The sequence below is a fragment of the Sphaerodactylus townsendi genome, linkage group LG17 (assembly GCF_021028975.2).
Source record: "Sphaerodactylus townsendi isolate TG3544 linkage group LG17, MPM_Stown_v2.3, whole genome shotgun sequence".
Classification (NCBI taxonomy): domain Eukaryota; kingdom Metazoa; phylum Chordata; class Lepidosauria; order Squamata; family Sphaerodactylidae; genus Sphaerodactylus; species Sphaerodactylus townsendi.
Window position 1 is genome coordinate 17,607,844 of NC_059441.1, and position 27,356 is coordinate 17,635,199.

Genomic DNA, 27,356 nt, shown 5'->3' on the forward strand with positions numbered 1-27,356 from the left:
GGGGGGGGGGGGGTGGGGGGGGGGGGGGGTGGGGGGGGGGGGGGGTGGGGGGGGGGGGGGGTGGGGGGGGGGGGGGGTGGGGGGGGGGGGGGGTGGGGGGGGGGGGGGGTGGGGGGGGGGGGGGGTGGGGGGGGGGGGGGGTGGGGGGGGGGGGGGGTGGGGGGGGGGGGGGGTGGGGGGGGGGGGGGGTGGGGGGGGGGGGGGGTGGGGGGGGGGGGGGGTGGGGGGGGGGGGGGGTGGGGGGGGGGGGGGGTGGGGGGGGGGGGGGGTGGGGGGGGGGGGGGGTGGGGGGGGGGGGGGGTGGGGGGGGGGGGGGGTGGGGGGGGGGGGGGGTGGGGGGGGGGGGGGGTGGGGGGGGGGGGGGGTGGGGGGGGGGGGGGGTGGGGGGGGGGGGGGGTGGGGGGGGGGGGGGGTGGGGGGGGGGGGGGGTGGGGGGGGGGGGGGGTGGGGGGGGGGGGGGGTGGGGGGGGGGGGGGGTGGGGGGGGGGGGGGGTGGGGGGGGGGGGGGGTGGGGGGGGGGGGGGGTGGGGGGGGGGGGGGGTGGGGGGGGGGGGGGGTGGGGGGGGGGGGGGGTGGGGGGGGGGGGGGGTGGGGGGGGGGGGGGGTGGGGGGGGGGGGGGGTGGGGGGGGGGGGGGGTGGGGGGGGGGGGGGGTGGGGGGGGGGGGGGGTGGGGGGGGGGGGGGGTGGGGGGGGGGGGGGGTGGGGGGGGGGGGGGGTGGGGGGGGGGGGGGGTGGGGGGGGGGGGGGGTGGGGGGGGGGGGGGGTGGGGGGGGGGGGGGGTGGGGGGGGGGGGGGGTGGGGGGGGGGGGGGGTGGGGGGGGGGGGGGGTGGGGGGGGGGGGGGGTGGGGGGGGGGGGGGGTGGGGGGGGGGGGGGGTGGGGGGGGGGGGGGGTGGGGGGGGGGGGGGGTGGGGGGGGGGGGGGGTGGGGGGGGGGGGGGGTGGGGGGGGGGGGGGGTGGGGGGGGGGGGGGGTGGGGGGGGGGGGGGGTGGGGGGGGGGGGGGGTGGGGGGGGGGGGGGGTGGGGGGGGGGGGGGGTGGGGGGGGGGGGGGGTGGGGGGGGGGGGGGGTGGGGGGGGGGGGGGGTGGGGGGGGGGGGGGGTGGGGGGGGGGGGGGGTGGGGGGGGGGGGGGGTGGGGGGGGGGGGGGGTGGGGGGGGGGGGGGGTGGGGGGGGGGGGGGGTGGGGGGGGGGGGGGGTGGGGGGGGGGGGGGGTGGGGGGGGGGGGGGGTGGGGGGGGGGGGGGGTGGGGGGGGGGGGGGGTGGGGGGGGGGGGGGGTGGGGGGGGGGGGGGGTGGGGGGGGGGGGGGGTGGGGGGGGGGGGGGGTGGGGGGGGGGGGGGGTGGGGGGGGGGGGGGGTGGGGGGGGGGGGGGGTGGGGGGGGGGGGGGGTGGGGGGGGGGGGGGGTGGGGGGGGGGGGGGGTGGGGGGGGGGGGGGGTGGGGGGGGGGGGGGGTGGGGGGGGGGGGGGGTGGGGGGGGGGGGGGGTGGGGGGGGGGGGGGGTGGGGGGGGGGGGGGGTGGGGGGGGGGGGGGGTGGGGGGGGGGGGGGGTGGGGGGGGGGGGGGGTGGGGGGGGGGGGGGGTGGGGGGGGGGGGGGGTGGGGGGGGGGGGGGGTGGGGGGGGGGGGGGGTGGGGGGGGGGGGGGGTGGGGGGGGGGGGGGGTGGGGGGGGGGGGGGGTGGGGGGGGGGGGGGGTGGGGGGGGGGGGGGGTGGGGGGGGGGGGGGGTGGGGGGGGGGGGGGGTGGGGGGGGGGGGGGGTGGGGGGGGGGGGGGGTGGGGGGGGGGGGGGGTGGGGGGGGGGGGGGGTGGGGGGGGGGGGGGGTGGGGGGGGGGGGGGGTGGGGGGGGGGGGGGGTGGGGGGGGGGGGGGGTGGGGGGGGGGGGGGGTGGGGGGGGGGGGGGGTGGGGGGGGGGGGGGGTGGGGGGGGGGGGGGGTGGGGGGGGGGGGGGGTGGGGGGGGGGGGGGGTGGGGGGGGGGGGGGGTGGGGGGGGGGGGGGGTGGGGGGGGGGGGGGGTGGGGGGGGGGGGGGGTGGGGGGGGGGGGGGGTGGGGGGGGGGGGGGGTGGGGGGGGGGGGGGGTGGGGGGGGGGGGGGGTGGGGGGGGGGGGGGGTGGGGGGGGGGGGGGGTGGGGGGGGGGGGGGGTGGGGGGGGGGGGGGGTGGGGGGGGGGGGGGGTGGGGGGGGGGGGGGGTGGGGGGGGGGGGGGGTGGGGGGGGGGGGGGGTGGGGGGGGGGGGGGGTGGGGGGGGGGGGGGGTGGGGGGGGGGGGGGGTGGGGGGGGGGGGGGGTGGGGGGGGGGGGGGGTGGGGGGGGGGGGGGGTGGGGGGGGGGGGGGGTGGGGGGGGGGGGGGGTGGGGGGGGGGGGGGGTGGGGGGGGGGGGGGGTGGGGGGGGGGGGGGGTGGGGGGGGGGGGGGGTGGGGGGGGGGGGGGGTGGGGGGGGGGGGGGGTGGGGGGGGGGGGGGGTGGGGGGGGGGGGGGGTGGGGGGGGGGGGGGGTGGGGGGGGGGGGGGGTGGGGGGGGGGGGGGGTGGGGGGGGGGGGGGGTGGGGGGGGGGGGGGGTGGGGGGGGGGGGGGGTGGGGGGGGGGGGGGGTGGGGGGGGGGGGGGGTGGGGGGGGGGGGGGGTGGGGGGGGGGGGGGGTGGGGGGGGGGGGGGGTGGGGGGGGGGGGGGGTGGGGGGGGGGGGGGGTGGGGGGGGGGGGGGGTGGGGGGGGGGGGGGGTGGGGGGGGGGGGGGGTGGGGGGGGGGGGGGGTGGGGGGGGGGGGGGGTGGGGGGGGGGGGGGGTGGGGGGGGGGGGGGGTGGGGGGGGGGGGGGGTGGGGGGGGGGGGGGGTGGGGGGGGGGGGGGGTGGGGGGGGGGGGGGGTGGGGGGGGGGGGGGGTGGGGGGGGGGGGGGGTGGGGGGGGGGGGGGGTGGGGGGGGGGGGGGGTGGGGGGGGGGGGGGGTGGGGGGGGGGGGGGGTGGGGGGGGGGGGGGGTGGGGGGGGGGGGGGGTGGGGGGGGGGGGGGGTGGGGGGGGGGGGGGGTGGGGGGGGGGGGGGGTGGGGGGGGGGGGGGGTGGGGGGGGGGGGGGGTGGGGGGGGGGGGGGGTGGGGGGGGGGGGGGGTGGGGGGGGGGGGGGGTGGGGGGGGGGGGGGGTGGGGGGGGGGGGGGGTGGGGGGGGGGGGGGGTGGGGGGGGGGGGGGGTGGGGGGGGGGGGGGGTGGGGGGGGGGGGGGGTGGGGGGGGGGGGGGGTGGGGGGGGGGGGGGGTGGGGGGGGGGGGGGGTGGGGGGGGGGGGGGGTGGGGGGGGGGGGGGGTGGGGGGGGGGGGGGGTGGGGGGGGGGGGGGGTGGGGGGGGGGGGGGGTGGGGGGGGGGGGGGGTGGGGGGGGGGGGGGGTGGGGGGGGGGGGGGGTGGGGGGGGGGGGGGGTGGGGGGGGGGGGGGGTGGGGGGGGGGGGGGGTGGGGGGGGGGGGGGGTGGGGGGGGGGGGGGGTGGGGGGGGGGGGGGGTGGGGGGGGGGGGGGGTGGGGGGGGGGGGGGGTGGGGGGGGGGGGGGGTGGGGGGGGGGGGGGGTGGGGGGGGGGGGGGGTGGGGGGGGGGGGGGGTGGGGGGGGGGGGGGGTGGGGGGGGGGGGGGGTGGGGGGGGGGGGGGGTGGGGGGGGGGGGGGGTGGGGGGGGGGGGGGGTGGGGGGGGGGGGGGGTGGGGGGGGGGGGGGGTGGGGGGGGGGGGGGGTGGGGGGGGGGGGGGGTGGGGGGGGGGGGGGGTGGGGGGGGGGGGGGGTGGGGGGGGGGGGGGGTGGGGGGGGGGGGGGGTGGGGGGGGGGGGGGGTGGGGGGGGGGGGGGGTGGGGGGGGGGGGGGGTGGGGGGGGGGGGGGGTGGGGGGGGGGGGGGGTGGGGGGGGGGGGGGGTGGGGGGGGGGGGGGGTGGGGGGGGGGGGGGGTGGGGGGGGGGGGGGGTGGGGGGGGGGGGGGGTGGGGGGGGGGGGGGGTGGGGGGGGGGGGGGGTGGGGGGGGGGGGGGGTGGGGGGGGGGGGGGGTGGGGGGGGGGGGGGGTGGGGGGGGGGGGGGGTGGGGGGGGGGGGGGGTGGGGGGGGGGGGGGGTGGGGGGGGGGGGGGGTGGGGGGGGGGGGGGGTGGGGGGGGGGGGGGGTGGGGGGGGGGGGGGGTGGGGGGGGGGGGGGGTGGGGGGGGGGGGGGGTGGGGGGGGGGGGGGGTGGGGGGGGGGGGGGGTGGGGGGGGGGGGGGGTGGGGGGGGGGGGGGGTGGGGGGGGGGGGGGGTGGGGGGGGGGGGGGGTGGGGGGGGGGGGGGGTGGGGGGGGGGGGGGGTGGGGGGGGGGGGGGGTGGGGGGGGGGGGGGGTGGGGGGGGGGGGGGGTGGGGGGGGGGGGGGGTGGGGGGGGGGGGGGGTGGGGGGGGGGGGGGGTGGGGGGGGGGGGGGGTGGGGGGGGGGGGGGGTGGGGGGGGGGGGGGGTGGGGGGGGGGGGGGGTGGGGGGGGGGGGGGGTGGGGGGGGGGGGGGGTGGGGGGGGGGGGGGGTGGGGGGGGGGGGGGGTGGGGGGGGGGGGGGGTGGGGGGGGGGGGGGGTGGGGGGGGGGGGGGGTGGGGGGGGGGGGGGGTGGGGGGGGGGGGGGGTGGGGGGGGGGGGGGGTGGGGGGGGGGGGGGGTGGGGGGGGGGGGGGGTGGGGGGGGGGGGGGGTGGGGGGGGGGGGGGGTGGGGGGGGGGGGGGGTGGGGGGGGGGGGGGGTGGGGGGGGGGGGGGGTGGGGGGGGGGGGGGGTGGGGGGGGGGGGGGGTGGGGGGGGGGGGGGGTGGGGGGGGGGGGGGGTGGGGGGGGGGGGGGGTGGGGGGGGGGGGGGGTGGGGGGGGGGGGGGGTGGGGGGGGGGGGGGGTGGGGGGGGGGGGGGGTGGGGGGGGGGGGGGGTGGGGGGGGGGGGGGGTGGGGGGGGGGGGGGGTGGGGGGGGGGGGGGGTGGGGGGGGGGGGGGGTGGGGGGGGGGGGGGGTGGGGGGGGGGGGGGGTGGGGGGGGGGGGGGGTGGGGGGGGGGGGGGGTGGGGGGGGGGGGGGGTGGGGGGGGGGGGGGGTGGGGGGGGGGGGGGGTGGGGGGGGGGGGGGGTGGGGGGGGGGGGGGGTGGGGGGGGGGGGGGGTGGGGGGGGGGGGGGGTGGGGGGGGGGGGGGGTGGGGGGGGGGGGGGGTGGGGGGGGGGGGGGGTGGGGGGGGGGGGGGGTGGGGGGGGGGGGGGGTGGGGGGGGGGGGGGGTGGGGGGGGGGGGGGGTGGGGGGGGGGGGGGGTGGGGGGGGGGGGGGGTGGGGGGGGGGGGGGGTGGGGGGGGGGGGGGGTGGGGGGGGGGGGGGGTGGGGGGGGGGGGGGGTGGGGGGGGGGGGGGGTGGGGGGGGGGGGGGGTGGGGGGGGGGGGGGGTGGGGGGGGGGGGGGGTGGGGGGGGGGGGGGGTGGGGGGGGGGGGGGGTGGGGGGGGGGGGGGGTGGGGGGGGGGGGGGGTGGGGGGGGGGGGGGGTGGGGGGGGGGGGGGGTGGGGGGGGGGGGGGGTGGGGGGGGGGGGGGGTGGGGGGGGGGGGGGGTGGGGGGGGGGGGGGGTGGGGGGGGGGGGGGGTGGGGGGGGGGGGGGGTGGGGGGGGGGGGGGGTGGGGGGGGGGGGGGGTGGGGGGGGGGGGGGGTGGGGGGGGGGGGGGGTGGGGGGGGGGGGGGGTGGGGGGGGGGGGGGGTGGGGGGGGGGGGGGGTGGGGGGGGGGGGGGGTGGGGGGGGGGGGGGGTGGGGGGGGGGGGGGGTGGGGGGGGGGGGGGGTGGGGGGGGGGGGGGGTGGGGGGGGGGGGGGGTGGGGGGGGGGGGGGGTGGGGGGGGGGGGGGGTGGGGGGGGGGGGGGGTGGGGGGGGGGGGGGGTGGGGGGGGGGGGGGGTGGGGGGGGGGGGGGGTGGGGGGGGGGGGGGGTGGGGGGGGGGGGGGGTGGGGGGGGGGGGGGGTGGGGGGGGGGGGGGGTGGGGGGGGGGGGGGGTGGGGGGGGGGGGGGGTGGGGGGGGGGGGGGGTGGGGGGGGGGGGGGGTGGGGGGGGGGGGGGGTGGGGGGGGGGGGGGGTGGGGGGGGGGGGGGGTGGGGGGGGGGGGGGGTGGGGGGGGGGGGGGGTGGGGGGGGGGGGGGGTGGGGGGGGGGGGGGGTGGGGGGGGGGGGGGGTGGGGGGGGGGGGGGGTGGGGGGGGGGGGGGGTGGGGGGGGGGGGGGGTGGGGGGGGGGGGGGGTGGGGGGGGGGGGGGGTGGGGGGGGGGGGGGGTGGGGGGGGGGGGGGGTGGGGGGGGGGGGGGGTGGGGGGGGGGGGGGGTGGGGGGGGGGGGGGGTGGGGGGGGGGGGGGGTGGGGGGGGGGGGGGGTGGGGGGGGGGGGGGGTGGGGGGGGGGGGGGGTGGGGGGGGGGGGGGGTGGGGGGGGGGGGGGGTGGGGGGGGGGGGGGGTGGGGGGGGGGGGGGGTGGGGGGGGGGGGGGGTGGGGGGGGGGGGGGGTGGGGGGGGGGGGGGGTGGGGGGGGGGGGGGGTGGGGGGGGGGGGGGGTGGGGGGGGGGGGGGGTGGGGGGGGGGGGGGGTGGGGGGGGGGGGGGGTGGGGGGGGGGGGGGGTGGGGGGGGGGGGGGGTGGGGGGGGGGGGGGGTGGGGGGGGGGGGGGGTGGGGGGGGGGGGGGGTGGGGGGGGGGGGGGGTGGGGGGGGGGGGGGGTGGGGGGGGGGGGGGGTGGGGGGGGGGGGGGGTGGGGGGGGGGGGGGGTGGGGGGGGGGGGGGGTGGGGGGGGGGGGGGGTGGGGGGGGGGGGGGGTGGGGGGGGGGGGGGGTGGGGGGGGGGGGGGGTGGGGGGGGGGGGGGGTGGGGGGGGGGGGGGGTGGGGGGGGGGGGGGGTGGGGGGGGGGGGGGGTGGGGGGGGGGGGGGGTGGGGGGGGGGGGGGGTGGGGGGGGGGGGGGGTGGGGGGGGGGGGGGGTGGGGGGGGGGGGGGGTGGGGGGGGGGGGGGGTGGGGGGGGGGGGGGGTGGGGGGGGGGGGGGGTGGGGGGGGGGGGGGGTGGGGGGGGGGGGGGGTGGGGGGGGGGGGGGGTGGGGGGGGGGGGGGGTGGGGGGGGGGGGGGGTGGGGGGGGGGGGGGGTGGGGGGGGGGGGGGGTGGGGGGGGGGGGGGGTGGGGGGGGGGGGGGGTGGGGGGGGGGGGGGGTGGGGGGGGGGGGGGGTGGGGGGGGGGGGGGGTGGGGGGGGGGGGGGGTGGGGGGGGGGGGGGGTGGGGGGGGGGGGGGGTGGGGGGGGGGGGGGGTGGGGGGGGGGGGGGGTGGGGGGGGGGGGGGGTGGGGGGGGGGGGGGGTGGGGGGGGGGGGGGGTGGGGGGGGGGGGGGGTGGGGGGGGGGGGGGGTGGGGGGGGGGGGGGGTGGGGGGGGGGGGGGGTGGGGGGGGGGGGGGGTGGGGGGGGGGGGGGGTGGGGGGGGGGGGGGGTGGGGGGGGGGGGGGGTGGGGGGGGGGGGGGGTGGGGGGGGGGGGGGGTGGGGGGGGGGGGGGGTGGGGGGGGGGGGGGGTGGGGGGGGGGGGGGGTGGGGGGGGGGGGGGGTGGGGGGGGGGGGGGGTGGGGGGGGGGGGGGGTGGGGGGGGGGGGGGGTGGGGGGGGGGGGGGGTGGGGGGGGGGGGGGGTGGGGGGGGGGGGGGGTGGGGGGGGGGGGGGGTGGGGGGGGGGGGGGGTGGGGGGGGGGGGGGGTGGGGGGGGGGGGGGGTGGGGGGGGGGGGGGGTGGGGGGGGGGGGGGGTGGGGGGGGGGGGGGGTGGGGGGGGGGGGGGGTGGGGGGGGGGGGGGGTGGGGGGGGGGGGGGGTGGGGGGGGGGGGGGGTGGGGGGGGGGGGGGGTGGGGGGGGGGGGGGGTGGGGGGGGGGGGGGGTGGGGGGGGGGGGGGGTGGGGGGGGGGGGGGGTGGGGGGGGGGGGGGGTGGGGGGGGGGGGGGGTGGGGGGGGGGGGGGGTGGGGGGGGGGGGGGGTGGGGGGGGGGGGGGGTGGGGGGGGGGGGGGGTGGGGGGGGGGGGGGGTGGGGGGGGGGGGGGGTGGGGGGGGGGGGGGGTGGGGGGGGGGGGGGGTGGGGGGGGGGGGGGGTGGGGGGGGGGGGGGGTGGGGGGGGGGGGGGGTGGGGGGGGGGGGGGGTGGGGGGGGGGGGGGGTGGGGGGGGGGGGGGGTGGGGGGGGGGGGGGGTGGGGGGGGGGGGGGGTGGGGGGGGGGGGGGGTGGGGGGGGGGGGGGGTGGGGGGGGGGGGGGGTGGGGGGGGGGGGGGGTGGGGGGGGGGGGGGGTGGGGGGGGGGGGGGGTGGGGGGGGGGGGGGGTGGGGGGGGGGGGGGGTGGGGGGGGGGGGGGGTGGGGGGGGGGGGGGGTGGGGGGGGGGGGGGGTGGGGGGGGGGGGGGGTGGGGGGGGGGGGGGGTGGGGGGGGGGGGGGGTGGGGGGGGGGGGGGGTGGGGGGGGGGGGGGGTGGGGGGGGGGGGGGGTGGGGGGGGGGGGGGGTGGGGGGGGGGGGGGGTGGGGGGGGGGGGGGGTGGGGGGGGGGGGGGGTGGGGGGGGGGGGGGGTGGGGGGGGGGGGGGGTGGGGGGGGGGGGGGGTGGGGGGGGGGGGGGGTGGGGGGGGGGGGGGGTGGGGGGGGGGGGGGGTGGGGGGGGGGGGGGGTGGGGGGGGGGGGGGGTGGGGGGGGGGGGGGGTGGGGGGGGGGGGGGGTGGGGGGGGGGGGGGGTGGGGGGGGGGGGGGGTGGGGGGGGGGGGGGGTGGGGGGGGGGGGGGGTGGGGGGGGGGGGGGGTGGGGGGGGGGGGGGGTGGGGGGGGGGGGGGGTGGGGGGGGGGGGGGGTGGGGGGGGGGGGGGGTGGGGGGGGGGGGGGGTGGGGGGGGGGGGGGGTGGGGGGGGGGGGGGGTGGGGGGGGGGGGGGGTGGGGGGGGGGGGGGGTGGGGGGGGGGGGGGGTGGGGGGGGGGGGGGGTGGGGGGGGGGGGGGGTGGGGGGGGGGGGGGGTGGGGGGGGGGGGGGGTGGGGGGGGGGGGGGGTGGGGGGGGGGTGGGGTGGGCACGCAAGGGGGGGGGGGGGGGGGGGCGGGGGGGTGGGGGGGGGGGGGGGTGGGGGGGGGGGGGGGCATCTGTGGCTGGCATCTTCAGAGGATCTTCAGCCACAGATGCAGGCGAAACGTCAGGAGAGAATGCTGCTAGAACACGGCCATACAGCCCGGAAACCACACAGCACCCAAGATCACATTAAAGACTAACAAACATTTCCCATGCAAGTGAGCAGAGGTGGGATCCAGCAGGTTCTCACAGGTTCCCGAGAGTAGGTTACTAATTATTTGTGTGTGCTGAGAGGGGGTTACTAATTGGTGATTTTGTCACGTGATTTTTGCCTTAGTTACACCCCTCCTCTCAGCATGCAGAACTTGAAGCAGTCTAGCAGGAGGTGCACCGGCGTGCGTGGCAGCCTGCGCCTGCGTGCATTCGTTTCCTGCCCAAGGACCGACACAGCGGCTGCGTCCTTGCCACAGCCCCGCCCAGGAATGCCCCACCCCTGGAATGCCCGACAACGCCCCCATCATGCCCCACCCAGCCCCATTGGTTTGAATCCCACCACCATGGGAACCTGTTACTAAAATTTTTGGATCCCACCACTGCAAATGAGCTCTGACTGACAAAAAACTTAAGCTAGAATAAATGTTGTCAGTCCTTCATGTGCTCCTGGACTCCTATTTAATACAAAAGATTGACATAGCTACTGCAATTATAATTCAATATATATTATCCTGACCTTCCTGGGCGATAAGCAAATAAATATCTACCAAGAAACAAAGCTAAGGCCCCTTCCGCACATGCAGAATAATGTACTTTCAATCCACTTTCACAATTGTTTGCCAGTGGATTTTGCTATTCCGCACAGTAAAATCCAGCTGCAAAGTGCATTGGAAGAGGATTGAAAGTGCATTATTCTGCATGTTTGGAAGGGGTCTCAGTTCTCACACTGGCTATTGCCTTAAGCCACATTAGGGCTCTACATTCTCACTAGAGCAGTGGTGGTGAACCTCTGGCACTCCATAAGAACATAAGAATAAGCCAGCTGGATCAGACCAGAGTCCATCTAGTCCATCACTCTGCTACTCGCAGTGGCCCACCAGGTGCCTTTGGAAGCTCACATGCAGGAGGTGAAAGCAATGGCCTTCTGCGGCTGTTGCTCCCAAGCACCTGGACTGTTAAGGCATTTGCAATCTCAGATCAAGGAGGATCAAGATTGGTAGCCATAGATCAACTTCTCCTCCATAAATCTGTCCAAGCCCCTTTTAAAGTTATCCAAGTTAGTGGCCATCACCACCTCCTGTGGCAGCATATTCCAAACACCAATCACACGTTGCGTGAAGAAGTGTTTCCAATTGGCCATGCTGGCAGAGGCTGATGGGAATTGTAGTCCATAACATCTGGAGTGCCAGAGGTTTGCCACCACGGCACTAGAGGATCCAGCCTTTTTGTCAAGCGGTAGAAAGTTTAGATGGGCAATTGTTGCACAAGCAATTACAGACTCACCTACGAAAGGGAAATGGCTTGGAAACTGATCAAAAATTCCGTTGCTTTGCATTGCAAACAGGACTGCAAAGTACACAGCAATACTACCCCATAGGAATAAATGGTTGAGTCCTGTCCAGTAGCTGGTATCCAAAGCAATCTGTAAAGCAAAAAGAGCTTAGACTGGAGCGAGTCTTCTTAGGATTGCACTGTTAGTTCTGGAAATCACAGCAGTACCATTTCAAATACAAATGACAGTTCATATGTGTCTGAATTCTCATCCATTCAACCAAATCCCCTCACCCAGAAACTAGATGCAAGGATAATATCCCTGATAGGGGAGATTTCTGTATGCGAGGGCTCTTTATCAGGGGGACATATGGGGTCAAATGTCCCCAGGCTGCCGGTATTTTGTTGCGTGGGGAGGGGGGGCATACACTGACTTCAAGACCTGGCTTAAAAAAACATTGTTTGGTTGTGGTAGGGGAGGCCGGCCGCCCATATGGAGTGGAAAACTCAGATTTTGCACTGGGCCACATTTTTCCTAGTTACGCCTCTGGTTCCTGCCTGCCTCTGACAGCTTTATGATCTCGGTGAGAACTATGCAATATTAAAATCAAGAAAGTGGGAACAGAGGCGGGATGGCGGTGAAGAAGTGTAGCAGCAGCCGACCTAGCAGAATCTTTCAGGTAAGCTGCGCACAAAACGTTAGTGCACGAAACAGTTACGTGTTTGGCCCTGTTTTAGGACATCACAACTGTAAATTTTATCTGGACTAAAGACACGGCTTTAAAATATTTTTAAAACCTCAAAGGCATTTCCATTTCATGATGGGCGCATCCGCAAGTTACAAACCTATCAGAACACAAGAGATCACCCTAATAATGGAAATATCCACTGCATATTCGGATTTTAATATAGAAACTGACTGCGTGCAGTATTCAGAAAACTCTGCCTCGACCTGTAAAACAAACTGGACTACGTTAAAAATAATTTTTTTAAAACGTTTCAAAAATAAAGTGCAATCCAAAGTGCAATCTGAATCGCCTGGCTTTTTGGGTTTTCTCTTGTTTTTTACCTGAACGCTGACTACTATTATCAAAGAGGTTGCAACTGTGACAGCAAAAGATTGGTAGTCGGCAATATGTTTCCCGTCGTCTCCCGTGGCATCATAAAATGCAACATATGGGATGAAGAACAGAACGACGGAGGTGTAGATTCCATGTGCTATGCAGATGAAAAACCTGCGCTTGTTGAACAAGAGGTTGAGCTGCCCAGGTTTATACAGCTTTGGAAAATGAAGGCATTCCTCCTCGTTCACATCCTGCAAAAACAGATGCTTGGTGAGGTGTTAACTTGAGAGAGAGAGAGAGAGAGAGAGAGAGAGAGAATGAGAGAGAGAGAGAGAGAGAGAATGAATGAATTTATATACTCAGGGCGGTGCACAACATAATAAAAAAAATAACATAATAATACAGTACAGTAGGGCTGAACAAGTAACAATACCAATTTCACTAGCCCCACAATAAACCAGCAAATCAATAATAATCAACAATACTATCAGGTTAACAGCTAATAACAAATTAATCAACTTAGCAACTACAGCATTATTGTTGTTGTTGTTGTTAATTTGATTTAATATACCGCCCTATCCCCGGGTGGCCAAGGGCGGTGCACAACATAAAAACATTGCATATAAAATCATCATAGTATTGATAACATAAATACAGTTAAAAACAACAATTATTTCCTAACATAGCGTCCCATTTCATAATAAAAGAACAATAATACAGTAACAACGACAATATAACATAACAATATCCTAACCGCAAATTCCACAGCAACCTAAATCCACAATAAACATCATTTCATAACAAACAAATCATATACCATCACCAACTAAACAACCTCTTACTTAACCTGATAGAGCATATAAATTAGAAAATAGATAACGACTTCCTAATAATTTCATAGTCCAGAAATGATCTAAACAACAACAATCCTACCGACACTACCAAAAAAACAATTTAGTGGATACATATTAACTCCGCCTAACCCTAATTCTTATTCTCACTAACTAAACTCTACTTTTTGACACCCCACAAAATCTAAGAACCCCAATTTAACTACAGCTATCTTGAAATAATTAAAAATAATGTCCAAAGTCCACAACGTTATGTGTAATGAATTTCAGCATTCTCACAGGGCCGCCGCCATGTTCTTAATGGGTGTGTCCCGCTCCTCAATAGGAACTCTCTGGTGTGTTTTGAGCGGAAGACTCTCGAAAGTTTGTTCTGGGGGCCGTGCCACCTCCCCCCCCCCATCACCATATCCCAGGCTCTGTCAATAGGAGCTGTTACGTCCCAAGGGGGTCCCTGCCACTGACCCCCTTCTCCATCCAAGTGTCCTCCGGGATAAGCGGGTGTCACAGTCTCCACTGTCTCCACCCGGTCTCGTCCAGAGGTCACGGCTGCGGTCAAATGCCATTCAGGGGTTCCTGCCACTGACTTCCCCCACCTTCTTGCCAGTCCCAGAGTCTCCACCACGGACCTCCTCACCATCTCACAACTCGCCCAGGTCCCATTGACCGAGTCTGGGAACCAGGCTTCATTGCCCTCCACGCAACGCTGGAGTTTACTAAGCAATGTTGAATTTACTAAGCAGGATGCCAAATGCAAATCTAAAGTAGTGGAGGGTAGGAAAAGCCCCTCATTCGCTTCCTAGTCCTAAAAAGTCCTAAGGTAATTTCTAATTACCGGAGCTCCAGACCACCACGTCTGCTCCGGGCGCCATCTACATCTGCTCCGGGCGTGGCAGATGTGGTGGACACATACACGTGTATACATATAACCACTGTACCCTGAGTCCAGCCATCAACCTGTCTAGATTAGTACTGATCTGATCCACAGCAGTTCTCCAGGGACAGGAAGTCCTGCTGCCTCGTCGTCTTTGGCCTCCTTTGGTCCAACCCACGTCGTCGCCAGGGCTATGCAGGGGCAGGGCTATGCGGGGGCAAGACTAAGCGGGGGTGGGGCCTGGAGGAGGTTTTGCCCCCAGGCGCCATCCCCCCCCCCCCCATACACCTCTGCAGACAGCCTGATCCTTTTGAAACTGGAGATGCCAGAGATGGAGCTTGGGACCTTCTGCACACAGAGAAGATGGTCTAATCTTGAGCCATAGAACCTCACTGTGAACTTTATTTTCTCTCCTGCAACGTGAGAATTTGGTCACCCAAAGAAACAGATGGGCCATACTCACACGAAGCTGCTTCCTACACAGTCACAACCTTGCTCTGACTGGCAGGGTCTCAGGTGGAGCTCTATCACATCAGTTGCCAAATAATCTTTTTTAACTGGAGATGCTAAAAATTAAGTCTAGGGCCTCTTATATTTCCAGTGCAGGTGACAATGATTCAATTCCTTGTTCTCTTTGGTCCATCTGACTATGTGCTGGCAGGAAAGAGAGCTAGTGAACTAAGATCCTCTGCTGCCAAAAACATTTTCAGTTGCAGGACTGTGTTCATCATGACAGTTGGTACAGATGCTTGCCAGGAGGAAGACATAGATTCTTGGGCTTAACTGACACCAATTCAACTGTTTGTAAAGTCACTAGTAATAACAAGGTATCAGTTCCTGTTTGTAACATCTATTATTATCAGATTTGTATCCTGCCCCTTTTCTTTGGGTTGCTTAATTTTATTTGGTTCTGGGGTGCTGTGTGGAACTTGGTACATGGGCATGGACATCAAAAAGCAGGAAACTACAGCTACTGGAAGCGGTAGAGTCCCGATTAGATGATGAAGGAACAAAAGGTGTGCTAAAAGATGACAGGGAGATTGCAGAGAAGCTGAATGAATTCTTTGCATCTGTCTTCACCAAAGAGGAGGTGAGGAAGATTCCTACACCTAGACCAGAAGCTGCTTAGGAGGTGAATCTGAGGAACTAAGCGAAGTTAGTGGTAAGACAAGGAAGAAGAAGTTCTGGCAGCCATTGATAAACCTAAATGCTACCAAATCCCCTAGTAGATTGCATTCATCCCAAGAGTTCTTTAAAGAGAGCTCAAGCATGAAATTGCTGATGTTCTCCACATTAACATGCAACTTATCCCTGAAATCAAATCCCTGAAGACTGGAAGATGGCCAATGTCACACCAATCTTTAAGAAAGGGTCTACCAAGGGACCGAGGAAATTACAAGCCAGTCAGTTTGACATCTGTTCCTGGTAAATTCATTGAGAGTCTATAGGCTAAAAGATAAAATTATTAAACATGTAGAAAAGCAAGACCTGCTGAGGAGAGAGTCGAAGCATGGCTTTTGTAGAGGCAAGTCCTGTCTTACAAACTTACTAGAGTTCTTTGAGGGTATAAACAGACATGTGGATAAGGGGGAACCAGTGGACATTGTCTCACTTGGATTTTAAAAAAGGCTTTTGACAAAGTTCCTCACCAGAGACTGTTGAGAAAACTCAGCAATGAAGGAATAAGAGGGGAAGTCCTCCTATGGATTAAAACTTGGTTGAGGAACAGGGAAACAGATTGGAGTATAAATGGGAAGTTCTCACAATGGAGACATGTCGGGAGTGGTGTCCCACAAGGATCCGCTTTTGGGACCAGTGCTCTTTCAACTTATCTGGCACCGTAGTGACCTGGAAGTGAGGGGTGCAGGTGAGTGTGGTGGCCAAGTTTGCAGATGATACCAAATTATGTGGGGTGGTAAGAACCACAAAGGATTTCATGTAAGGAAGCTCCAAGCGGACCTTTGGAGTAAATTGGGTGAGTGGAGCTTTAAGAAATGGCCAAAATGCAGTTCAACGTAGCTAAATGTATAAAGAGTATTGATGATGCACATAGGGGCAAAAAATCCAAACTTCACTATACACGTATTTACAGGGGTCCAGTGCTATCAGTCACAGACCAGGAAAGGGGATTTGGGCGTCTTAGTTGATAGTTCCATGTGGAATGTCAACTCAATGCATGGCAGCGTGTGAAAAAGGCAAACTCTATGCTGGGGATAATTAGGAAAGGAGTTGATAATAAAACTGCAAAGGATTGTCATGCCCACTATATAAAGCAGTGCAGCGACCGCGACTTAGAGTACTAATGTTCTAGTTCTATCGCCACATCTCAAAAAAAGGATATCGAAGAGATAGAAAAAAGTGCAGAGAAGGGCAACAAGGATGATTGAGGGACTGGAGGCACCTTCCCTTATAGGAAGAGGCTTGCAAGCGTTTGGGACCTTCTTTAGTTTGGAGAGGAGGCGAATGAGGGGGGGATATGATTGAAGTCTATAAAATTTTGCATGGGGTAGAAAATGTTGACAGAGAGAATTTTTCTCTCTTTCTCACAATACTAGGAACCAGGGGGGCATTCATTTAGAAAATGCTGGGGGAAGAATTGCAGGACTAATAAAAGGAAACACTTCTTACGCAACTGGCGTGATTGGGTGTTGGAATATGCTGCCACAGGAGGTGGTGATGGCCACTAACCTGGATAGCTTTAAAAAGGGCTTGGACAGATTTATGGAGGAGAAGTCAATCTATGGCTACCAATCTTGATCCTCCTTGATCTCAGATTGCAAATGCCTTAGCAGACCAGGTGCTCAGGAGCAGCAGCAGCAGCAGAAGGCCATTGCTTTCACATCCTGCACATGAGCTCCCAAAGGCACCTGGTGGGCCACTGCGAGTAGCAGAGTGCTGGACTAGATGGACTCTGGTCTGATCCAGCAGGCTAGTTCTTATGTTCTTATGTTCTTATGACGTTTCGCCTGTATCTGTGGCTGGCATCTTCTGCATCTGTGGCTGGCATCCTCTGAAGATGCCAGCCACAGATGCAGGCGAAACGTCAGGAGAGAATGCTGCTAGAACACGGCCATACAGCCCGGAAACCACACAGCACCCCAGTGATTTCGGCCGTGAAAGCCTTCGACAATACATTTGGTTCTCCCTCTTCCAGAATTTGATGAGATCAGGCTATACTATGCAGGCTATACCCAGCAGCCTTCCCTCTCAACATACCCCCTTACAGTTAGCTAATCTGGAATATCCAAGTGTGTACCTGGTCAAACAATCCCATTGCTAGCACAGGCAGAGAGGTATGTACGATGTTGAAGAGGGTGATAAACCACTGGTCATAAACAGTCTGCAAAGATAATTTCATTCAGGTGATTATTATCATCATCATCATGTTTCATTGTCAAGAATATATCAGGTTCAAATAAATGCATTAGAATTCAGTTCATTCATTATGTTTACCCTGCAAGAATACAAGAAAGTCAGGGTCAAAGGCAGGGGTGTACCACCCAGGGGGACACATGGGGTCAAATGTCCCCGGGCTGCAGCCATTTAGTCACGTGGGAGGAGTGGAAAATCAGTTCCACACATCCCTCCCCCCCTCCCCACACACACATCTAGGCTGGCCTGGGCACGATCCTTTACCTGGGAGTAAGCTCGGTTGCTGGCAATGGGGCTTGCTTCTGTGTAAACCCTCCTAAGGTCGTGATTCACCCATTCTAAGCATTGCACGGTTGCTTCACCAAGCTTACTCCTGAGTAATGTGCACCTCAGAGCCAACCATTTTTTCTAAACTAAAACCTCAGTATTCAGGTTTAATTGCCATCTTGGCACTTTGCGATAAATAAGTGGGTTTTGGGTTGCAGTTTGGGCACTCGGTCTCGAAAAGGTTTGCCATCACTGCCTTATACTGTAATGGGATTTATAAACATGCCATCTTACGAAACAGCATTACTGAATAACTAGGAGGTGCCCCCTGCTCATCTGTTTCTGGTTTCGGTAATTAGCAAAAATGTGCTGGAGAAATGGATGGTGTGGAACAGCAATTATTCCACTTGAAACATTAGCCAGCCACCACATTAGCCAACTACTCCAGACAATAACACAGGGTTAGATGACTCTTCGCTGATCATCAAAATCCACAAAGTTATCAAAACCTTTGAGACTAGAGTTGTGCTCGCATGCCCTTTTCAAAAAGTTTTTTTTGCTGTACAAGTGTGTGTTTTATACATACATAATGCATACATTCGTGGATAATCGCTTCCATATTGTTTTAAGAAAGCTTTTCCTCACCACTCCGTGGGTTTGACAAGGGCCGCATGTCAGCCAACTGACAATTGTTGATCAAGCAAACAAAAAATTCTTCTGTCTATCTCGAACCTCAGCACTGCGCAAACACAGTTGAATGTATTTCAGCCAGCAGTGAATACAGGTCTGGCAAATTCTGAACATCCAGAAGACAGAGGGAAAAGGAGAATATCTAGACACTTATACTGGTTTACCCAGTAGTGGGCTGGGTTTCTCTGTCTTGGCGCCCGCTCTGCCATGCCTCTTTCCTATGCCAGCTTGCAGAACACCAAAGTTATCCTTGCAAACAAGCAAGCAACAGGTGTATTACGTGCTGCAAAAAGTTTATTTTGCTGCTACAAACAGACCAACACAACACCCTATCTGCAAAGAGTCGCTACAGACTACCAAATAGCAATCAGCAAAATAGCAATAAGCGCTCTCTGGCAATTCGGCAAGCTTCATGCTGTTTGAGAAAATGTGGCTGGGACTGAAATGTGAATAGATGGAGCTTGTAGAGGCACATATTTTCTGCTTCTGTCTGCCCACAGCAGGTGTTTGTGCGCCCCCAAAATCCACAGAGGGAGAGGGGACTCATAAAGTGCACAATGGCCCAGGGTGGGGGTATAATAAGGTGAGAAATGGAGGGAAATTGCCTCTCCCTCCTGGTAGCGGAGCAGGGCTGCCAAGTAGCCCTGGAGACTGGAATTATTTTCTATATAGTAAAAAAACAGCAAGTAATATGCAGAAGACTTGCTTTGTCAAAAGACACACCAAGAGCCTACCTGAGCTGAAAAGCCACAGAAGAAACCAAACCAGAAGTGCACTAGAGTGAAGGCAATGTTTTTGTAGAAGAAGTAACACAAGAACTTGCACATTCGGAAGTAGGACCACCTGCCGTGAACAAGCAAAAGCCTCTGAAGGTATCTGAACTGAGCAATAGAATAATCGCTGTTCAATACAGCTTGCCTCCCCTCCTGGCCGCTGATGCCGACACCTATGTGAGCATCTGCAACAAAACAGAAAAATAAATGTTCAACATAGACCCTTTGGTCTTAGGGCTGCCAGCCTCCAAGTGGATACCTCGTGGAATTATGACTGATCTTTGGACTACAGAGATCGGTTCCCTTGGAGAAAATGGCAGTTTTGGAGAGTAGATGCTATGAGATCATTCCCTGTTGAGGGCCCTCCTCTCCACAAATCCCACCTTCCTCATATCTCATCCCCCCCAAAACTCCAGGAATTTCTCAACCTGGAGTTGGCAACCCTATTTTCTTGCATGTGTGTGTTGAGGGGGCTAAAGAGACTTATTCCACTCGTCTGCTGGCAGGGGCTGATGGGAATCATCGTCCAGGAACATCTGGAGGGCCAGAGTTGGACACCCCTGGTATAGAACGTCCTCTTACTTTTGATCATGCCGATGTCATTGGATCCATCCCCGACAGCCAAGGTGATGGCTTTCCTGCATTTCTTAACCAGGTCCACCACCTGTGCTTTCTGCAGGGGTGTTACCCTGCAGCAGATAACCGTTTTGCAAACACAAGCAGTTTCCAAAAACTCATTTTCCAGATCGACTTTAAGTGCATGGACCTGCGGAAGAGAACCAATAATGTCACGCAGCTGCGTTTTCAAGGGACTCGACTAGATATGAAACACCTTTGTATTTTTACTTATTTAAAATATTCCCATTCACTCTGCGGATAAGAAATCACCACGAAACACAGGTGCAGTTTAATAACGCCATCATCCCAAAACGAGCATTACAGTCATTCACTCTTGACAGTGCTAGAGAGGAGGCATATTGGAAAGAAACAGATAGCAAAACAGACTCTTAAAAGCACAAATAAGAGGAACAATTTCAAAGATGTAGGGAAAATAAAAGGTATTTTTGAACATTTTTAATGCAGCGTTTTTCTTCAAAAAAAAAGTCTAGTTTCCAGCGACAGGCAAACACCCCTCCCCTCCAAAGTGGTTGGCTTATTTCAGTGATGGCGAACCTATGGCACAGGTGCCAGAGGTGGCACTCGGGGCCCTCTCTGTGGGCACGTGCACACAGAGTTGGTCATGTGGGGGGCAGAAAATCACCCCCCCACACACACACACACATCTAGGCTGGCCTGGGCCACTGAGCATGATGTGTGCGCACCATGGTGAGCAGGGAGGACTTGGCTGGCGGGCCTGGTGCCTGTGCTCCGGGTGGCTGCTGCCCGAGGAGGGGGGTGCAGAGGAGGCAGAGATGCTAGAGAGGCACAGAGCGATGCGCACGGGACTTGCTGGAGGCTACAGGAGGCTGGCCCCTGCTCGAGCGAATGGGGCAGAGGAAGAGGGAGCCAACCGTTTTTTTCTAAACTAAAACCTCAGCATTCAGGTTAAATTGCCGGGTTGGGACTTTGCGATAAATAAGTGGGGTTTGGGTTGCAATTTGGGCACTCGGTCTCCAAAAGGTTCGCCAACACTGGCTTATTTTGACAACTGATAGCCTTGCAGTTCACAGGAACTCGGGGAAGATTATCAGTAGGCAAATCAAGAGGACACATTTTTTTTTGCCTGCGGCTGTAGTCCTGGATTTGTTTCCCCTGCCCCATACACACTTTGCTATTTTAAAAGTGCCTTAAAAAGACATTTTGTCTACCAACTTTAAAGAGACAAAATAATCACACTAGCAGAAAGATCAAAGCCATTGTAGAACATTCATTTTGTGCCTTCACAACATGCTCAACTCAGAGTTCATCTAGACCTTTTTTATGGTCTTTACGATTCAAAAATAGCATTTCTGATATTTGTTCCAAGATCTGGATGCCGACCAGCTGACAAGCACGGCCATAAAAATAGGTTTTTCTGTTATGACAAGAACCAGGTTTCTCAACCAAAGCCAAGTGTTTGGGTCTTCCTGTAAGAAGGCAGATACTGAGGTATCTTAATGACATTAATTTGAAGGAGTAATTACTTCTGGGTCAGTGTGTGCTCTCCAATAGCAGACATCAGGAATTTTATTGTGTGTCAGGCAGTTGCTTCTACCTTGCATGAAATTTTAAAGCCACTGGCAATGATTTGTGATGTTCTCCTTGCACAAGCGCTCGAACAGCACCACTGGTTGATTTCTAATTAAAACAGGGTTGTTTTTATGTGAGGCTGAACCAAGTTGCTAATTTGATTTGCACTCCAAGAGCCACACCAAACTAAAGACCTCATTCCTAATTGCTCCTTGGTGCTCAGTCCGTGCTTTTGTGTTTTTTTAGCATTCTTGTGAAACAGATTTGGAGAGAAATCTGACACTGTTAGAACCCCAAAAGGGACACAATTATTACGCAGTGGGGGGGAAAGAGAGAAATCCAGAAACGACCTACTCACAAGGCTATGTCCATTTATTATTAATGCATAATCACCAATGACAGTTTCTTCTGTGCCTTGCCTTGGATCTTGAAGTTTTTCATCATGTCCACAGTCAGCAGAACTTCCTTTGTTTAGGCCAAACATTTGCTCTTTTGCTTTCCTTTTTTTTAAAAAAAAGAGACAGAGAGCGCAATAAGGAGCTTATATGGTACAGAGTGGTGTCGTGGCTAAAGTGTTGAACTAGGACCTGGGAAACCAGGTTCGAGTCCCCTCTCAGTCATGGATGTTTGCTGGGTGACCTTGGGCCAGTCACACACTCTATGGCCCCTTCCGCACACGCAAAATAATTCGTTTTCAAACCACTTTCACAACTGTTTGCAAGTGGATTTTGCTATTCCGCACAGCTTCAAAGAGCACTGAAAGCAGTTTGAAAGTGCATTATTCTGCATGTGTGGAATGAGCCTACCAGGGGCGTGATGCAGAGGCAAACAACGGCAAACCACCTCTGAATGTCTCTTTCCTTGAAAACCCATGGGGTCACCCTAAGTCAGCTGTGACCTGACAGCAAAAAAAAATTTAAAATGTGGGCTGATACACAAAGACTCAGTTCAGACAATGTGGTTTAATTAAATGCCCTATGGTTAAAGCAATCATTTGAACACTATGGTTAGTTAGAACCTGTCAAACCATGACCCCTTCCGCACATGCAGAATAATCCACTTTCACAATTGTTTGCAAGTGGATTTTGCTATTCCACACAGTAAAATCCAGCTGCAAAGTGCATTGAAAGTGGATTGAAAGTGTATTATTCTGCATGTGCGGAAGGGGCCCATGAAGTTGCTTTAGTAACCACAGTTATTCCATTTCGAATACCTTTAATGGCATATAAATAGTTTAAGATAACCACAGTTATTCTTAACTATGGTTTCATGGCATGTCTGAATGCAGAGATCCTGGCTGAACTCTGGTTTAACATTGGCTTGCTTCTGCTCAATGCCCACCGGAAGGAAACAAAACCAACCCATTTGTCACAGCAAACCAGGATTTGACCAATTGCCAGGTTTCACAAGCTAACCATAGTTTTAAAATATCAGATCAGCCAAAGGGGATATGTGCGGATTTCCTCTTCCAACATGCACGACATGCATCAGAAAGTGGGCGTGACAGTACAACTAGAATCACCCGGAATTTTAAGCAACATTCTGATTTTTTTTTTACTCTTGACATATTATTTACCTAAGTTCTTCAGATACGTCCTCTTTTGTGTGACCATCCACTATGAAAATTGCATCCATGGAATCCTTGAGCATGTGACAGGAGTAGCCAATGTTTATAGCTGTCTCTAAAAATAAAATAAAAAATTAACAGTGGCCTGATTTTAAACCTATCCAAGAAATTTGTCAGAATCACATTTCCAGTTCTGGAGAGCAAACTTCACTGCTGGACTTGACGTAAAGGTGGCTGTGATATGAGGTTTCTCACGTAAACAAACAATGTTGGAAACAGCCACAAAAAAGAGGTGTTGGAGATACAAGGAAGGGATACAAGGAAGGGTGGTAGAGCATCCGGTTGGCATAGAGACGGTCCAGGGTCCTATCTTGGCATCTTGGAATTGTAGGCAATGGGAAAGATGCTTGTGAGCTGTTGTCGATCTGAGTAGTCAACACTGATCTTGATGGGAAAATGGTCTGATCCGATATAAGGCAGTTTCGTGTGTCGTGCGACTCTTAGGGCCCTTTCGTACATGCAGAATAATACACTTTCAATCCACTTTCACAAACGTTTGTATCTCACCTGTATCGTCCCATATGCCAATAAAGGCTTGGTTGAAAGTGAAACAACTGTTTGCAAGTGGATTTTGCTATTCCGCAGAGCTGCAAAGTGCATTGAAAGTGCATTATTCTGCATGTGCGAGAGTGCCCTGAGAGCTGCATTTGCCACTTGGTCCAGAACTTGCCCTTGAGGAAGCTGCAGTGGCAGATCTTCCAAAATATGCCCCTGAGGAGCCTGAAGGACATCCCACTGTTCCCCTAAGTCTGACCTGAGCACCCCCCCAAGATAGGAAGATTTCTCTCTGTCCTTCCCCCTCCCACCCTAGACTGGAAGATTTTCCTGAAGACTGCAAGGGATGATTCCTCAGCAGTCTTCTGAAAAGGGCCACAGCCAAATGCTGCTACAGGATAGCCCACTCTTGTCGAACTTCCAGGGGCTTGTGGCTTACCTACAGATTGCCTCTGCAGACCCCCTCAGATAGCAATTCAGCTCAGGTCTTCGTATGAGACACACTGGTTTGGGAATTCATTTCAATATGGTTGGGCATGTCAACCTGGCAGAGGCTTCATACTGCTAAGTGGAATGCCATTGGCCCCCTTGTGGCACCTGACTTCTTTTGAACAGGAAGCTGAAGCACCACTTTCTGAACAGCTACGGCTGTGGTACCAAACGTCAACAACTAACAGCACACCATGGCGGTGCACTGGATAAGGCATCCAGCTTTGGCTACCAGCAACAATGTAGGCTACACCAGGCTATACCAGCAACAATGTAGACGTTGTACAAAACATACCATCGGCAAGCCGGGAGACACTGAATCTAGTTGGCCAACCCCAGGTGGGAAATTCCTGAAGATATGGGGGCAGTGCCTGGAGAAGCTGCGGTCTGGGGAGGGGAAGGACCTCAGAGGGGAAGTGATGTCATAAAGTTTGCCTGACAAAGGGGCCAATCCCCCAAGGGGAACTGATATTTGCCATCTGGAGAGCAGTTTTAATTCCAGAAAAACTCTAAACACCATATGGAGGATGCCGATACTGACTGCACCATCTCTGCCAAAAGGCACATGTGAATTACCACGAGGCGGAGTTGCTGATCGGGGTGGGGGATTGGAACGAGCCCAGCTGGCACTGCCCAGGCGAGGGCGGAACTGGAAAGGGAGCCACCATGGGAAGGGGCAGCGTCACCGGATGAAAGGAGGAGCGAGCCGAGGCTTTAAAGGGACTTGCCCTCCTTTGTTCAGGCCATGTGCTTGCCGGCCGACGATTTGCCCACCCACCTCACCCTACTTTTATATGTTAATGCATGCTGTTATGTCATAGCCTAGTTCGCGGCGGTTTGCCGCATGGGTATTGATCTGGAAAGGCAAGGGGAAGGGGGCTAGGGAGCCGCGCCTTCCCCTTGGGAATGGCAACAGCGACAAGAGGCGACCGCCCTGTCGATTCGGGCCGAAAGGGGGAACATCTCTGGCCAGGAGCGGCCGCCCGGCAGAGCCCCACAGTAGATCGAAGCTCGGGACCGAGCACCTGCCCTGCTGAGCTGTAGCATGTACCCGCATGACCAGATCCAGACCCATGCTTAGCCTCACGCTTCTGCTCAATAAAAGGGCTATTTATTACCCCAGCAATGGTGTGATGTGTATCATTATAGAGGGACCTCACACAAGAAGTGATCCAACCTCAGGCAGCAATAAAAGTACCAAAGTTACCACTTAACAAATGGAAAAGACACTCAGAAAAAGAAGGGTTTTTATATTAAAAAAAGCTTCCTAACCCTAACCCTTGAACACCTTTAAGAATGTCTGTGCGTCCACCAGCAGAAGAGGCAGATGGAAATGTACAGGCATGCCTTATAATCCCCATGAGATGGGCAAGGCTATTTATCTTTTTTTTTTGGCAATTACTTTATTCAAAACAGAAAGAAAAACTCCAGCAGTTGTGCGCGTTAATCTTCTCCCTCTTGCAAACTAATGGAAAGTGTCAATTCCAAGAGATACGTCGTCCAGAACGCAGCCAAATGAGACCAGATCTGTACTGTGCTCCATGTACTTGGATTCATACATAATAGTACAGAGCCTATATAAAAAAGTTGCAAATGCAAAACCCAAGAGTCAGTTTCCTCTCTTTCTTCCCATGATGATTAATGGAATGAGCAGAGCAAAGCAAAAGAGGAGCAAAAGTCAGTGCTGGGCCAAAAAAGTAAATAGATGCAGCTATTTTAAAATAATCTCGGTGGACCCAAATGGCCACGAGGACTGACAAAAACTGGCAGAAGCCCTCGGGGTGGGGCTGGGGGCTGGTTCATGCAGACACGGAATGCAAAATGGATGCACTTTAATTAGGGTTCGGGGGTGGAAGGGGGGGGACCCAGGCTCCAAACCCATTACTATAATATGGCCTATTTACATAACTTCAGAATGAATACAGAATTTTTGTTTTTCATAATGCATGAGATTGTACATATGGGACAGCTCTTGTTGCAAAGTTGATAGCAGGCCCAGAGAAATGGTGCGTGGGCTCTGCACTGTAATTAAAGGTCTCAGCCTGGGCCCCAAAGTCAACAATGGTCTTTGTGCGTTACAAATATATCAGTTTTATAACAGCTTAATTAGCTGGGTTTCCCCACAATGAATCCTAGGAAATGTAGTTTGGTGAGGGTACTGTCAGAACTACAGTTCCCATGGTACTCTGGGAGAAGTCATGAAAATGGCCACTAGTGTAGCAGAGATGCAGCTACAGTGGTGGCGAACCTTTGGCACTCCAGATGTTATGAACTACAATACCCATCAGCCCCTGCCAGCATGGCCAATTGGTCATACTGGCAGGGGCTGATGGGAATTGTAGTCCATAACATCTGGAGTGCCAAAGGTTTGCCATCACGGAGCTAGGATAGAGCTAGGGTCCCGTTAGCACTGTTCTTCCACGGTAGTAAAATGGCAGCAAGTTAACCGGAGTGAGAGCCTTCCATTATCCTTTCAAGGACTGAATTACTACACTGAATTGCAGAATTACCTTGTTTGTCTCCCGTTAGGACCCAGATCTTAATGTTGGCTAGCAATAAGGTAGCAATGGTTTCTGCAACTCCTTCTTGCAATCTGTCTTCTATAGCAGTGGCACCTAGTAACTTTGTAAGAAAGCAGAATGAATACACTGACAGTACCATAAACAAACGGGCAACATACGAGAACTCTCGTCAGCCCCAGGAGCTGTGATCTGGCCAGTTTATATGAGACCTGGCCAACCATCTATATATATAAAAAGCTAACAGTGACTTTGTTAGTCATGCCCTAACGCCAAAAAGATGGGACGGATCGCCCCCAAATTTTCCCATGACGTTCCTCCCTGTTGCGGGCAGGTAATCGGACCTTCAAATCGCCAAAAGTCCATACCTGAGCCAGGTAAAACGTCTTTTTCCTGGCGCACCAGGCCATGAAGCTGCCTCTGTTTAACTGTCACCCTTAGAATGTTCGTGCAGCCTGTCTGTCTGTGGCCTGAGGGCTTGGTATGAGGGCTTACAATGTTTGGGCAGATGGGCAGAGATGAGTAGTGGAAACAGTAAATGGGTAACACTGGTACGAGTGGAAGTGAAATACATACACACTTTGCCGTGTGAGATGTCAGGTGGGGTTCCCCCCCTCACACGCAGGTAACTTTCACTCTCTGTGCTTCACCCACTGCTACTAAACAATACACATCCAGCTCATCCTCACACACCTCACTCTGCCCTCCCTCACATCCAAACACCACTTACCCACTTCCTCACCCATATTCACCACAGCTCTCTTTTACTAAAAGCAAGCTGGAGTTTGCCTTTTTCTTCTAAGAAAATCCACGGGGTGGGGGCGAACCAACACTACTGCCTCCGCTTCTTTTGCACATGGCCCTTTAAGAACCCAGAGAGCTGGCCTCCATCTGAGTGCCTCACCACCCTGCCTCTGGTGCCTGACTGGGATAGCCTCCTTGCTCCAGTTCTGTCTTACCCAAGCCAGGACTGTGCGTGTCAACCAGCCTCATGGACAGCGGGATTCGCACTCTGGACAGTTCCGCTGTGGAATGGAAAGGGTTACCTTATACTAAAAAAACAGGACACCACCATATAACCATGTGACTTGAAAAGAGAAAGAGGGATTCCATTTGACCACCCCAAAAGGCTATGCTGGGGATCACTGGACCTGCATGGACATCTGTGTGGGTTGCGGACTGTGATGAGAACGACAATTGGCACAGCAACGCATGGCCGGGCCCTGCTAGTATTGAAATAAGTCTGAAGATTCATCTCTCTCATACAAAGGCTGGAGCTGAATGGTGATCTGAAAGGCATGATTACAGTTTAGGTATGGCTGCTTTCCAAAATTCTCCACAAAATGGTGGTCCTGCCAAAGTGGGATTTCAACACAAGTGACGTTCGCGGGTGGTTTGCCACTGACTGCCTCCACAAGGGCTGAGAGAGGTCTGAGAGAACTGTGACTGGCCCATAGTCACTCAGCAGGCTTCATGTGAAGGAGTTAAGAGTTGGACCCAGTTCTCAGATGAGGGTCTGCTGCTCTTAACCACCAGACCACACTGGCTCTCCTCCTCTAAATACATAAAGGGACAACAAAAGGAAAGGGGGTGTTGTATAGTTGCTCCAGACACCCAGACCCCATGTAAGGGATATATGATATAGCAGTGGTGGCGAACCTTTG

General features: G+C 61.7%; 1 protein-coding gene across 1 annotated transcript in view; it reads right to left on the reverse strand.

The window, feature by feature from the left end:
- ATP8B4 (ATPase phospholipid transporting 8B4 (putative)) overlaps nt 1-27,356 on the reverse strand; it is a 90,687-nt gene that overhangs the window by 21,132 nt on the left and 42,199 nt on the right. The window contains exons 17-24 of the mRNA XM_048519752.1: nt 25,684-25,795; nt 22,139-22,244; nt 20,921-21,062; nt 18,976-19,159; nt 18,355-18,578; nt 16,548-16,631; nt 11,575-11,820; nt 10,518-10,656 (exon numbers count right to left, since the gene is read on the reverse strand). Of these exons, the coding sequence (XP_048375709.1) occupies nt 10,518-10,656; nt 11,575-11,820; nt 16,548-16,631; nt 18,355-18,578; nt 18,976-19,159; nt 20,921-21,062; nt 22,139-22,244; nt 25,684-25,795 (1,237 nt within the window). The remainder of the gene's footprint in view (nt 1-10,517; nt 10,657-11,574; nt 11,821-16,547; nt 16,632-18,354; nt 18,579-18,975; nt 19,160-20,920; nt 21,063-22,138; nt 22,245-25,683; nt 25,796-27,356) is intronic.